This window comes from Bombina bombina, chromosome 2 (genome assembly GCF_027579735.1).
Source record: "Bombina bombina isolate aBomBom1 chromosome 2, aBomBom1.pri, whole genome shotgun sequence".
NCBI classification, from domain to species: domain Eukaryota; kingdom Metazoa; phylum Chordata; class Amphibia; order Anura; family Bombinatoridae; genus Bombina; species Bombina bombina.
Genome location: NC_069500.1, coordinates 358,892,500 through 358,906,683, shown reverse-complemented (window position 1 = coordinate 358,906,683; position 14,184 = coordinate 358,892,500). Strand labels below are relative to the sequence as shown.

Sequence of the window (14,184 nt, the reverse complement as noted above, 5' to 3'; positions counted from 1 at the left end):
GTCAGATGTTCTATACGAGAGAGCAAAAATAATTTAAAAAGCAGTATTTTGTTTGTTGTATAATTTTATTTTTAATCACAGTTACCTCTGTGTTTTTTAGCATATAAGACAGGTTGGAATATACACATGCACAATTTTTATGAAATGGCGTAAGTACAATAAAGCTGTATGTTTTTGGAATATGGCATTTTAATTACTAATTTTTTTAGTTAACATAAAACACGTCTTATATGCCAAAAAATACTGAACTTAACAGAATAACCGACTATTGTCTGAAGCATGAATGAATATGTAGGTATTCAGATATTTTTTTATTTACCCTTTCACAGAATATACATTTAAAATGCTTATAATCTATTGTGATCTTAAGTAATTGTATACCATTGATTCCAACAAGGAAACTGGGCAAAGCATAATGCAAAATATAGAGGAGGAAGCTTTTAAATTATGCATGGATCTGTGAATCAACTTAGTAGAACATTTCCCTTCTGTGACCTTTTATGTTTGAAGGCAATTTGTAAAATCTGGAATATGGGAAGTAATGAGCACGTTGTGTAATTTGTTATAATTTAATTAATTTCTTCCTTAAATCATAATACATGTTGCACGTTTTTGGCTGAATAAGGTTAAACTAGGTAAGACTTATTAACAAATTTCATTATCATATGTTAATAATCATAGGTTTGTCAGATGGCTGAAGAAGCCTTCCAAATTGTTGAAAAGATCACTGCCGAAAAAAATAACTTATTAGAAGAAAAGGCAAAGGCACTTACAGCACAGGAAGAGCTAGAAAAACGTCTTACAGAGCTGCAACAGGAAGTAAGTATCTTTGTTTTTGTTTTATTTATTTCTTTAATTATTATTTTAAGAATATAAAATTTAACAAGTTTTTTTCCCCCCTTAGTCTAACGTAACTTTACCTGTTTCTAAAACTTATTTTAAAGAGTTGTTTTAAGGGGATATGGAAGACAGGCTTTTTATCAATTAAATGTTTATTTAGTGTAATAGTTTAAATTTTTATCTTCCAAAATGTAAAATGATGTACATTAAATAATTGTCAGAGACTTATGGTAATTTAACGGAGTATTAGTAGATAGAATACCAGTAGTAACCACTGAATTGCATGGAGAATATATAGTAGTAATTACAATTAGAATGATGTAGGATTACCAGTTCTGTGCTTAATCCGCAGCATTGCTGAGCGATTAAAACAAACTGTTAAATCTACAAGCCTCATAATGCAACGAGAATGCATACAGATAGCTATCCAAAGATTGCAGGTTGTGACAGTGAATTTAAGAATCAGAATTAACATTTTTTTTTTCAGTTGGATAGCCTCAAAAAGCAACATTTTTCAGCCGCAGACCAAGTAAACAAGACTGCAGAACTTCTTAAGGGAGAATGTAGAAAAACTGAAACATTAAAAAAGGAATTGTAAGTATTTTTATTCTAAAACCCAGCACCAGGGCTATTGTCTTAATTAAGTAGCAGTTTTGCTAAGCAATTGATAAAAACAATTATTTCTATATAATGATTCAGCATGAATATATATATATATGTTGATTTATTTTATTTTACATTGGCTGTGTATAAAGTACATGTACGTTTTTCATGGATAACGTGGCATATAAAGCACAAATATGGAGTATCTAAAAAGTAAAGCTTCTCTCCTACACATACCATTTAAAATGATAGACCTTATAGTATGCTTAACGTCTCGATTATTTGTTGTAATGTTTTAAGTAGTTTAATATGCTAAAATGAACATCCTTTAACTGTAATGTCTCTTGCAATATATTTTTCATTAAAGGCTGCTTAGCCTTTTTAACTTGGAGATTGGCATAATTTTCCAAATTGATAGCATATGTGCTTGATTGACAGGCTGGCAACTTGTATATCTTCATGTTATGCTTTTAAAGTTTAAATAAAAAGTTAAAGCAGCTTTTTTATTTTTTTTATGAAGTGCATATTGCACAGTTGGTTTGCAATTTGCCCCCACTGTATTGTGCAATGCAATGTCCCTTTAATATACAAATTGAAATGCATGGCAAAATGATGAAACTTGAACTATGGCATTATAAAAAGATAAAACAATATACATTTTCACATAATTACTGTATTTTGGATTTGCAACATCTAAGTTTGTTCCATCTCCTGTGCTGCATATTTATTAGGAATCGAGGCTGTATCACTAAAGTATTGAAAGTATTTCTGTAGATGAACACATAACTCCATTGCACATATAAAGCAGTTCTCCAGCCTGGCTCTCCTGTGCCAATCAACAGATTCCTCCTTGTTATTTTATATTTAACTAGTGCTAAAGACCGTGTACACGGGCCAAAATGTTTAAGTGCAGCAGTCCCACCTGCCCCCCTCCAACGATGGGCCGACCACCTGCCTCCCTCCTACGCCACCAACGATCAGCACCACCGCTGCCTGATGCAGAGAGGGACACAGAGTGTCGGTGCCTCTGTATGTCTATTTCTTCACTTCCCCACTTGTGGGGCATGCAGAAATAGTGTGATATCGCTACTTTTAGCGAGATCAAGACAGAGAGAGGCCCAGGACTGCAGAGTCGTACAGGGTACTAAGCTGGACCTTAAGGGCTTAACGACCAGCGCAGTCTCTACTGCGCATCGGCGCTGGTCGTAAAGGGGTTAAGGCCAGGTATGTTTGTCTTACGCAGTCTCTACTGCGCATGACTGCATCGGACAAACATACCTGGCCTTTTATTATATAGGATGGCTTAAGTGATGTAGACTCTGATAGCTCCTATTGCTCCTGCATCCACATTAAAAATAAATATTATAAGAGGGATATTTGGCAGAGAAACAGAATGTTACAATAAAAAACTAAGAGCTGAAGCTCTATGGTTGCAGACCTGAGTGCTGTGCTATGAAATACAAGTAGAACAGCATTTATGATGAATTTCAAGAAAAGCTGGTAGAGACTAATATAGTAGATGTATTAGGTACTGAAAGGACTGACCTATATCTAAAAGAGTCACAATAAGCTAAGGGAGTTCTACATTCTACAGAATATAGGAAAAGCTGATTAAGCATGGGCCCTGAATGCTGTCAGTCAGTGTTTGCTAGTTAAGTTCTACAGGTATAACTTACAAAAGGTATTTCATAACATCTGTGTCAAATGTGCTGTGCATCAGATTATATAAATCATGTGACAGGAATGTATTTTGTCAAGCTGTGAACCTGATTTTATCCCACAGTTTTTCTTGCCTGTCGTGTTTCCATAGTAACACACGGTGCTCATTGCCCTTGCAGGGAAGAGCTTAGGCTTGCAGCTGAACATAAGTCCCAGCAGTTAGAAGCTCTGCAGGAAGAGAACCTCAAACTTGCTGAGGAGCTTGGAAGGAGCAGGGAGGAGGTCACAACTAACCAAAAGGTTGGTAACTGTATACTTTCTGCCTGTTGCATTTTCTGGGTGAAACAGTTACTGCCAGTTTTTGCTTCTTTGCAATCTATTGTTGCTTGATTAAATGTTTTTTTATGTACTACAAAGATTTAATATTGCCAGCCAGGTGATTTGATGATAAATGATTGATCAACACTTTGAACACTTTGTTGGGTGTTTTTTTTTTTGTAAGGAAAGTACTTTAACTTAATATTTTAATTTGTATATGTGTTGCTGGTTAAGGTTGTTAATATGTATACATAATGTCTAAATTGTATTGAATCCAATGCTTACTTAGAAGTGCACTTTTGTATAAATATTCTGCTGCGGTTTAACACTTTTTAAATCTATAAAATCAGTATAATTTACTATGGAAATTATCTATTCAGTTTACTGCTCAAAAATAACCATTTTTTAAAGAATTTAAGTTATTTGTGACATAGCCCAGTTTTGCATGAAATAGAGATTTGAGTAAATCTGTTAATACTTTATAATAAATGTATTCATTATATGCATTGATAGTATATACAAAAAATGCATAGTTTATAGTTCAGAATAATTTTCGTCTTGAATAAAAGCCTCGTGTTTAAGCTGGTAGATCAGAATAACCTGCAGAAAAACTCAGAATTATCTGTAATTAATTTTAATGGGTTGTTCATCATAGTAAAATATCCAATAGCTGATGGTCATTTATGACATCTAAAGCACAATGTAAAATAATATATGATTTAGACATGTAGCTAAACTTATTGTTAAAGGCTTAAAACTTTGACCCACATTTTATTGAAATGCTTCTTAACAAACAAACCTCTGTTCTTATCTTCACCACATTATATATAAAACAGGGCATAGACATTTTTCTCTGATACTGCTGATATACTCATAAGTCTTCCTCTGTGTGGGTGTAAGCAGGCTGTTGGAATGAAGTTACTATTTTTGGCTTGCAACAAGCACATTAAATGTGACTACAGCAATTTTATAGATTTCTATGTTTTTCGGAGCCATGCATTTTCATACATATATACATTTTTTTATTTTTGTAGTTTGCTGTTGATCTTTAAACAAGATTTTCATTTAAATGATTGTATTGTAGAAGATTATTTTTGTCCTTCAGGTAAACATATACTAGATTAAATTACACACATACATCATCTTTAATTAGGAATGACAAATGATCTATGGTTTAAAATATTTATTGTAGATAAAGTCAGAAAGGGGGTTAAGCACACAGCCAGAACTGTCCATCAGTGCCTCAAAAGTCAGAAAGGATTAGCCACCTGCTTAGCTTGATCTACTTAAGCGGATAGTGCGATACATTTTAACAATATTTCAGAGTAATCAGTTTTCTGATTACTTTAGGGTCTTTCGGTCATTTATACGTAGGTAATTAAACATGTCTTGTACTAGTCCACATATGTGTGTAAATGTAGTAAATTTGTGTTTAATGTGCGACTTTTGTTTTATTTAGCTTGAAGAGGAGCGATCAGTATTGAATAATCAGTTGCTAGAGATGAAAAAGAGGTATGGCTTTTCCCCTAAACTTGAATCACAATTACTGAGTAATACGGCATGCAAATATAATAATATAGGTAAAGAGCATTTCTTTTAAATTTGTAGCTCATTTCCATCTGTACTAACATAAGGCTTTTACTATCTGGTTATTGCTGATGGTTTTTAAACCGCTCTATTTCAGTTCATAATCCTGAATGTATCATTACTGCTATTTAATAGTGGATTTGCTTGGCAGAGTGCATATATGATTTGCTATATTAAAGTATAACTGGAGTCAGCACCCAGATGAAAAAGTATCTATGTGTAATGGAAATTTGACTCTCTATTTTAAATATGGCTAGTAGTTCTTTTTAAAACAATTGAGTTTTTTTCTTCCAGCATGTGCATTGAAGTTTGATCCACAGGAGAGTGACTTCAGGCACTGCTCTTTAATAGTGAGAAAGCAGATAAATGCTATGACACTCCTCTTCCTGTCACCTGCTGGGCATGCATATGGGACACAATGTTTTTACCAACCTTATTTGAAAACTTAATAATGGTCAATAAAAAATATATGTTGATGAAGCCTTTTAAATTGCTCCTGGATATTTATTAGAACTGAAATTCTTCTACTGTGACCTAGTATAAGATGCTAGTATTTAGACCTATTCAGGATAGCTTTTACTGTAAGTATTATTTATCAACTGGAACCATTAGTTAGTGTGTTGTACTATGACCATTTAACATTGTCCTCCCCTTCATGCCACCTGCAGCTATTTTTCCCCATATTTAATATTTTGAGCTACAGTTTCTCTTCAGCCTGAAGAGTCTATGGAGATAAAAAAATAATATTGTGACATATCTTAGGAAAGCTCCATGCTTTTGCAGTGTCCATTCACCTTGTGACCTGTGTCAGAGCTGCCACTTGGGCCGCTATATTCTTAGGTTACTTGACACAAGAATATTCTATTGATTTGCTGTGTCCGTACTTTTAGAGCATGTTTACCTTTTTTAGGAAAAGGCAGTGTACATGTTCTCCTATTTGCTTTTGTCTCAGTGTTTACAGTCTGTTCCAGGCACAGTCTTTGATGTACTATGTTGTGTTTTTCATGCCTGTTTGCGGGTTATATGGGTATTTTCTTTTTTTGGAAAGAGCTTATATGCATATGTATTTGCTATCAACTGAGCCTATGCTTTCTCTGCAAGTTTATTTTAGCTGCTTCTGTGCTTGTGTTTTCTGTCATTCTTTTTTGTGCATTGAGTCTCGGTATGTCTAAAGTAATGATATTTGCCAAAACAGCTGATTGCTACCATGCAATAACATGACTAGTCTGAAAGAGTTAAGATACAGAGTATCAACCATGTTTAGTGTTCAGACAGCCGAGTAATTTTAGTAGACAACATCAGCTTTGGTATGTCTCTTCTCAACTCTCTGGTGCAATACCATTTATCCTAGAGTTGATGTAATTTCAGTAGAAACTGATTAGTTTTTTGTGATATTAAACTTATGACCATATTCGTTTAGCCTTGTAGTAATTATGGGGCCAAAGAGCTCCCAAGATTATTCAGGATCAGATTTTGGAGGACCTTCCGAAAGTGTATGAATGACCTCGATTGTCACCACCATACAAATGAAAGATGTATCTAGGACATGTCCGTTTCCCAAGTTTCACTTTCCCACACTTCAATTTCCAGGTCACTGTGAGTTGAGTCTTTAGAGATATGGTTTTGTCTCTTTCAGTATCAAGTGTGGATTCATTTTGATAGAGGTTGCCTACATCAGCATAATAATGCAATTTGCAATAGGTTTGTAATGAAAGAGGTTGGGGTTTCTCAATTTGTCTAAAATTAACCTCTGACAACTCCTGCTATTCATATTCCAGGACTCGAGAATATTTGAAGCAAATTTTTTGATTCTCCACATCCACGAGAGAGGCTTTTTTCTTTTCTTTTATTCAGAAATTTTCCAGAAGGTTGAAACACCAGAAGTAGATCACATGGTGTCAAGTTTAAAAAAATAAAAAATACACGCTATTATGCAGCAATAATCAACCATATGAGATAGATGCAAAATTGTTTGCTAGAAGGTTCAGGCTTGCATATGTCAACTCTGATTGCTCTGTTTCCTCATGTGGTCAATCAAAAATGCAGGAAACCATTCTCTTGGCTGTAGCTTGTTTTAGAAGGACTTTGTTTCCCCATCTTTATTTTGGTAGGTTTGGACCACTGGTTCACCAGTACCCCAGACTTGTGTGTTAGGGCCATATTTATTTAGATGATTTTAAAGTGCTTGCACTGATGTTGGGTATCAAGTAAAAGGGAGTTTCTGACAATGTGATTTTCAACCCATTGCAACTTTGTGAACTGGTAACTGCCAAGTAATATTACTGATAATTTACTATTCACTATTGCATGCATAATTTGCAAAAAAAAGCAGCAGAGGTCAATGAAAAGCATATTCAGTATCACAGATAAGCGACTCCTGAAATTCAGCAAGTCCAGATTCTGCTAAAACATGAATTGGTCTTATATTACATACTGGAAAGTAATCTCTGGATCATTATATGGCACTAAAATGTATTAGTTTGAGAGAGATCAAGAAACTGGATATACTCTAGATAGTTATTTTTCTGTTAAATCTCAGGAATAAACCATTTTGTTCTGGTTCTAAGAGAGTTTAAATGGATATTATAGATATCAAAGGGACAATGCTGTAATGCTTCACCTTCAGCCCTATTATACTTAACTGCAAACATAATCTGTAACCTAATTATTGTAATTAATCTAACCTGTATTAATAGCTCCATTCTAGCCCGTCTGCTGCATTTCCTTTTGTTTAAAACTTTATAATACAAAAGCTTGTGAATACAAAGTACTCTAACATAACAGAGTGCAACAAGCTATCAGGAGCATGTTTTAGTGGCGCTGAATGCAGCATCTAATTTGCTGTGTAATTATTTTATTCTTAATTTTTGTAATTGCATTTATGAAAATGAGAGCATATCCATGATTGATAGGACGCAGGGAAAACCCTATTATGCATAAGAACAGTAACACAAAATTTAAATAAACTAACATAATTACATATTGCTTATTGCAGAAAACAATAATACCTCAAGACTTGGTAAGAGAAAGGTGTTGAAGCAATACCATGTCAAACAAGTCCAGTGAAAAATCAGAACAAAAATAATGATCTGCTGCATAATTATTTATATTATAAATTCATTGGGGCATCAAGGATGATGGTCTAGCGCTTAAGTTAATTACAATGATGACGATAAAGATAATAATTATACTGTCATGTATAATAATGGGTACTAAAATATTAATTACAGTGAAAACATTCTATACCACTAAGAACACATTAAAAATATATTTCCTTCTTAATATGAGGAGAGGCCACATCATCATTCCTTACTGTTGGGAAATACTGAACTTGGCCACCAGGAGGATGCAAAGACACCCCAGCCAAATGCTTAAATGCTCCCTCTACTTCCCTCATATCCCAGTCATTCTTTGCCTTTCGTCACAGTAGGTTGGCAGAGAAGTGTCAGAAGATACACAGTAGTTCCTTATGGAGGGTATCTACACTTCGAAATGGGACTGGAGTTTTAAAGGGACAGTCAAGTCCCAAAAAAAACTTTCATGTTTTAAATAGGGCATGCAATTTTAAACAACTTCCCAATTTACTTTTATCACCAATTTTGCTTTGTTCTCTTGGTATTCTTAGTTGAAAGCTAAAACCAGGAGGTTCATATGCTAATTTCTTAGACCTTGAAGACTGCCTCTAATCTGAATACATTTTGACCACTAGAGGGCATTACTTCACATGTTTCATATAGATAACATTGAGCTCATGCACGTAAAGTGACCTAGGACTGAGCACTGATTGGCTAAACTGCATGTCTGTCAAAAGAACTGAAATAAGGGGGCAGTCAGCAGAAGCTTAGATACAAGGTAATCACAGAGGTAAAAAGTATATTAATATAACTGTGTTGGTTATGCAAAACTGGGGAATGGGTAATAAAGGGATTATCTTTCTTTTTAAACAACAAAAAATCTGGTGTTGACTGTCCCTTTAAGTAGTCTTGTCAGCCTCTAAGTTAGAGCATTGACAAATGTTAGTGTCTGGAGATGCAAGGAGAGTCTTTCTGTGAATCCATCCAGACTCGTATTAACAGCTCCTAAGCAATCAGTTTTGACAAGTTTCACTGCCTGCTTCCATCACTCAAGTCCATGTCAGGAGCTTTGCTACAAGACTGTCAAACTTGAGAGGCTGTGTTTCTGTTCTACGGCATAGATTCCGGTAAGATAGTTTAATTTTTTATACACATATGATAATGCAAGAAGACAGGGTCACAGTATGGCTCCTTTTATCTGTATGGAATCAAGGGTTAATATCTCTGGAGGGGGATTATTAGGACAGGGGGGATTAATCACATAATTTTATTTTATTATGATTATGCTGCGACATGTGTGAGATGAGGCTCAGGCAGATGTTGAATGGTACAGGTTTTACTTTCGTTTTTGGAAGCTGCACAGTCTGAAAGGCTTGGCGCTTTTTTTCCTATAGCAGGGGCGGTCCTGCATTGCGCACCACGTGACCGGCTGTGGTCACACTGATTTCCTCTTTCCTAACCGTGCGGTTTACTAGAGAAGAAGTGGTTTCTCTGTTTGGCCTAGGTCATAGGTGGTGAGTGCCCCAGCCATTGGGGGTACAAAGGTGCCGTTTTATCTTATTATTCAATAGTCTGCTTTATAAGCACAAGCTATGGGGGATTCAGATGCGTAAGAGGGTACTCCCTCTTTGCCTAAAGTCTAATACCTGTCTATATTGTGAGGAGGTCGTGGTATACCCGCCTGCTCAATTATGTTCCACATTCCTTGATAAAGTAATCATGTCAAAGAAAGTTAATATGTTTGATACCACTGAGCCGTCCACCTCTGAGGAGTCTCCGTCCCATGAGGTGCGCACCCTACAGTCATCTCCCAATACACATGCAGCTTCCCGTAGCACTCTTAATCCTCCATCTGGAGGGGCCCTTTTACCGCCAGACTTTACTGAGCAGTTACAAACGACAGTGTCTGCGGCCTTTAGTGCTTTACCTCTCTCTGCTAAACGCAAGTGAAAGGTCAAATATTGCTATCCTTCCCAGGGGTCATCTACAAGCTTATTGTATTTATTTGATACAAGATTATCCGATGATGAAGACGCCTCTGATACTTCAGAGGGTGCTCTTTCTGGGTCTGAATCTGCTGCCTCGAAGTCTCCAGCTGCGGAGGAACCAGACTTTAGATTTAGGATTGAACATTTACGCTTTCTGCTAAAAGAAGTTTTGTCTACTTTAGAGGTTCTAGAACCTAAATTGCCTGAGGAACCTTTGATTCCTAAATTATATAAGGTCTACGAGGACAGGGTTGTACCACAGACTTTCCCGGTTCCTGTAAATATGACGAACATTATTAAGAATGAATGGGAAAGAATTGGTTCTTCATTTTTCTCTTCTTCTTCTGGCTGAAGTCCTGGTCTGCGGACATGACTTTGAAGTCAAGACTTCTTTCCCTCCCATTTAAGGGAAAGATTCCATTTGGTCTAGGCCTGGACTCAATTATTTCTACGGTTACTGGAGGCAAAGGTGCCTTTTTAACGCAGGTTAAGAAGAACAAACCTAAAGGACAAGGTCCTAATTTTCGTTCCTTTCATTCGGATAAATCTCAACGTCGGCATTCCTCCGCAAAGCCTGAGCAATCCAAGGGGACTTTGAAGCCGTCTCAGTCCTGGAATAAAGCCAAGCAGAACAAGAAGCCCGCTGAGACAAAGTCGGCATGAAGGGGCGGCCCCCGATCCGGCTCTGGATCTTGTAGGGGGCAGACTGTCACTCTTTTCGGAAGCTTGGTTTGGGGGCGTGCAAGACCCGTGGGTCCTGGAGGTCATCGCTCAGGGATACAGGACAGGTTTCAAGTCTCATCCACCCAGGGGCAGATTCCTCTTGTCAAACTTGTCTTCAAGGCCAGAAAAGAGAGAGGCCTTTCTAGGGTGCGTGGGGGATCTTTCCTCCCTGGGAGTCATTGTCCAGGTGTATCTTGCAGAAAAAGGTCTGCGATACTACTCAAACCTGTTTGTGGTCCCAAAGAAGGAGGGAACTTTTCGCCCGATTATGGACGATAAGGTCAATCCTTTCCTTAGTTCAGGAGGGACAGTTCATGACCACGATAGATCTGAAGGATGCTTACCTTCCCGTCCCAATACACAAGGAACACTTCATGTTCCTAAGGTTTGCTTTCCTGGGCCAGCACTTCCAGTTTATTGCACTTCCGTTTGGTCTAGCTACTGCTCCAAGAGTTATTACGAAGGTTCTAGGGGCCTTGCTTGCAGTGACCAGAACCAAGTGTATAGCAGTAGCGCCATACTTGGACGATATTCTGGTTCAAGCTCCATCATGTCATCTTGCAGCAGACCATTCGAAAGCTCTTCTATTTCTTCTTCGATCTCATGGATGGAAGATAAACTTAGAAAAGAATTCTCTTATTCCCAATAAAAGGGTGGAATTCTTTGGTACATAATAGATTCCATATCCATGAGGATATTCCTTACAGACTAGAGACATTACAAGCTAACTTCAGCTTGTCTTGCCCTCCAGACCTCCTTAAGGCCCTCTGTGGCTCAGTGTATGGAGGTGATAGATCTCATGGTGTCCAGCATGGACATCATTCCTTTTGCCAGATTCCATCTCAGACCACTTCAGCTGTGCATGCTGAGACAGTGGAACAGCGATCATTCGGATCTGTCTCAGCAGATTTCTCTGGACAACCGGTCAAGAGAATCACTCTCCTGGTGGCTCTGTCCAGATCACCTGTCCCAAGGGACATCCTTCTTGAGACCATACTGGGAGATTTTGACTACGGACGCAAGTCTCTCAGGATGGGGAGCTGTTTGGGGTGCCAGGAAGGCACAGGGCCTATGGACTCGAGAGGAATTCCTCCTCCCAATCAACATTTTGGAACTTCAATCGATCTTCAATGCTCTGAAGGCTTGGCCTCTTTTGGGTTTGTCCAAGTTTATCAGATTCTAATTAGACAACATGACCTCGGTGACTTACATCAACCATCAGGGGAGAATGAGGAGCTCCCTAGCAATGAGGGAAGTATCTCGAATTTTGGAGTGGGCAGAGGCCCACAACTGCTCGCTGTCAGCGATCCACATTCCGGGCGTGGGCAACTGGGAAGCGGATTTCCTCAGCAGACAATCCTTTCATCCCGGGGAATGGTCTCTCCATCCCGAGGTGTTTGTGGAGATTTGCAACAGATCGGGGACACCGAAGATAGATCTCATGGTGTCCCGGCTTAATTCCAAGCTACCCAGATATGGGTCACGGTCCAGGGATCCTCAGACGGAGGAGGTTCAATCTAATTTACATTTTTCCGGTGTTACCGCTTCTTCCTCGCATAGTGTCCCGCATCAAACAGGAGCAGGCATCAGTGATACGGATTGCTCCATTGTGGCCGCCAAGGATACGGTTCGCGGACCTGGTAGGAATGTCCTCATCTCTATGGAAGTTACCTTGTCACAGGGATCTGCTGGAACAGGGTCCTTTTGTTCATCAAAATGTAGATTCTCTGAGGCTGACTGCGTTGAGATTGAATGCTTAGTCTTAGCCAAGAGAGGTTTCTCTGAGAAGGTTATTGACACTCTCATTCAGGCTCGTAAGCCTGTTACTCATCGCATCTATCATAAGGTGTGGAGAGCTTACTTATTCTGGTGTGAGGAGCGTGGTTGCCTGTCATAAGGTCAAGGCTGCCAGGATTCTTTCCTTTCTCCCGGAGGATCTGGAGAAGGGCCTTTCCGCCAGTTCCCTGACGGGACAGATTTCGGCCCTTTTTGTTTTAATGCACAAGAGACTCGTAGAGCTCCCTGATGTGCAATCCTTCTTTAAGGCTCTGATCAGGATCAGACCTGTTTTCATATCTAATGCTCCACCTTGGTGTTTGAATCTTGTTCTTAAGTTTTTGCAATGGGCTCTGTGTGAGCCTATGCATTCGATTGACATTAAATTGTTGTCCTGGAAGGTTCTTTTTCTATTGGCTATTGTGTCGGCACGCAGAGTTTCTGAAATGGCTGTCTTGCAATGTGAGTTTCCTTATCTGGTGTTCCACACTGATAAGGCTGTCCTACGTACCCACTTTGGTTTTCTTCCTAAGGTGGTGTCTGATCGTGACATCAATCAGGAGATTGTGATTCCTTCCTTGTGTCCTAATCCTTCTTCTTCAAAGGAACGTTTACTTGATAATTTGGATGTGGTTTGAGCTTTGAAATTCTATTTTCAAGCTACTAAGGATTTTAAACAAACTTCTTCTTTGTTATCTACTCTCGGAACCATAAGGGTCTGAAGGCTTCTTCGACTTCCTTATCTTTTTGGTTGAGGAGTGTTATACGCTTAGCTTATGAATCAGCGGGACTTAGACCTCCTCAGAGGATTACGGCTCATTCCACTAGAGCGGTGGCTTCCTCTTCGGCCTTTAAGAACCAGGCCACTATGGATCAGATTTGTAAGGCTGCTACTTGGTCCTCCTTACATACTTTTTCAAAATTCTAAAAATTTGACGTTTTTGCTTCGGCTGAAGCAGCTTTTGGGAGAAAGGTTTTGCAGGTTGTGGTGCCCTCAGATTCTGTATGAGTAGAGTCCACGGCCCCCGCCGTATACTTTGATGAGCGGACCAAAATTATTATTTTTCTCTTCCGGCACCATTCATACCCTAACATTTACACTACTGTTCCTTATTCCATTGACTGGGGTATGAGGGAAGTAGGGGGGAGTATTTTAAGCCTTTGGCTGGGGTGTCTTTGCCTCCTCCTGGTGGCCAGGTTCAGTATTTCCCAACAGTAAGGAATGATGCTGTGGACTCTCCTCATACAGAAGGAAATTAAATTATCAGGTAAGCATAATTTATGGGGGGGGGGGGGTTTAATTAAAAACAAATTGGCTAAAATGTTGTAATTGATGCGGAATTTTACAGGGAATGCATGTTTGTGCACAATTGATTCTCAAGTATTGTTCATTACCAAAACAACTTGCTTTGATGGTTCCAAAGCTATTCCTCCACGCACATAAAAAGTTGTTTTGCTCAGCACTAGAATATGCATTTTTAAAGACTCAAAATACTGCAATAAGATAAAAGTATATTCTTGTGAGTTATGAAATACTTTCATATTGATTTAAGACCCTCTATAGAGTTAAGAAAAGTCTCAATTTAATGCTTGTGCAAAATAATAATAGTGAATGT

The 14,184-nt window shown here is 38.2% G+C and overlaps 1 protein-coding gene across 5 annotated transcripts in view; it reads left to right on the top strand.

Annotated features, from left to right (window-relative positions):
* CLIP1 (CAP-Gly domain containing linker protein 1) overlaps nt 1-14,184 on the top strand; it is an 868,764-nt gene that overhangs the window by 760,562 nt on the left and 94,018 nt on the right. For all 5 annotated transcript variants that reach the window (XM_053701760.1, XM_053701761.1, XM_053701758.1 and 2 more), the window contains 4 exons: nt 682-819; nt 1,328-1,434; nt 3,282-3,402; nt 4,880-4,932. In XM_053701760.1, the coding sequence (XP_053557735.1) occupies nt 682-819; nt 1,328-1,434; nt 3,282-3,402; nt 4,880-4,932 (419 nt within the window). The remainder of the gene's footprint in view (nt 1-681; nt 820-1,327; nt 1,435-3,281; nt 3,403-4,879; nt 4,933-14,184) is intronic.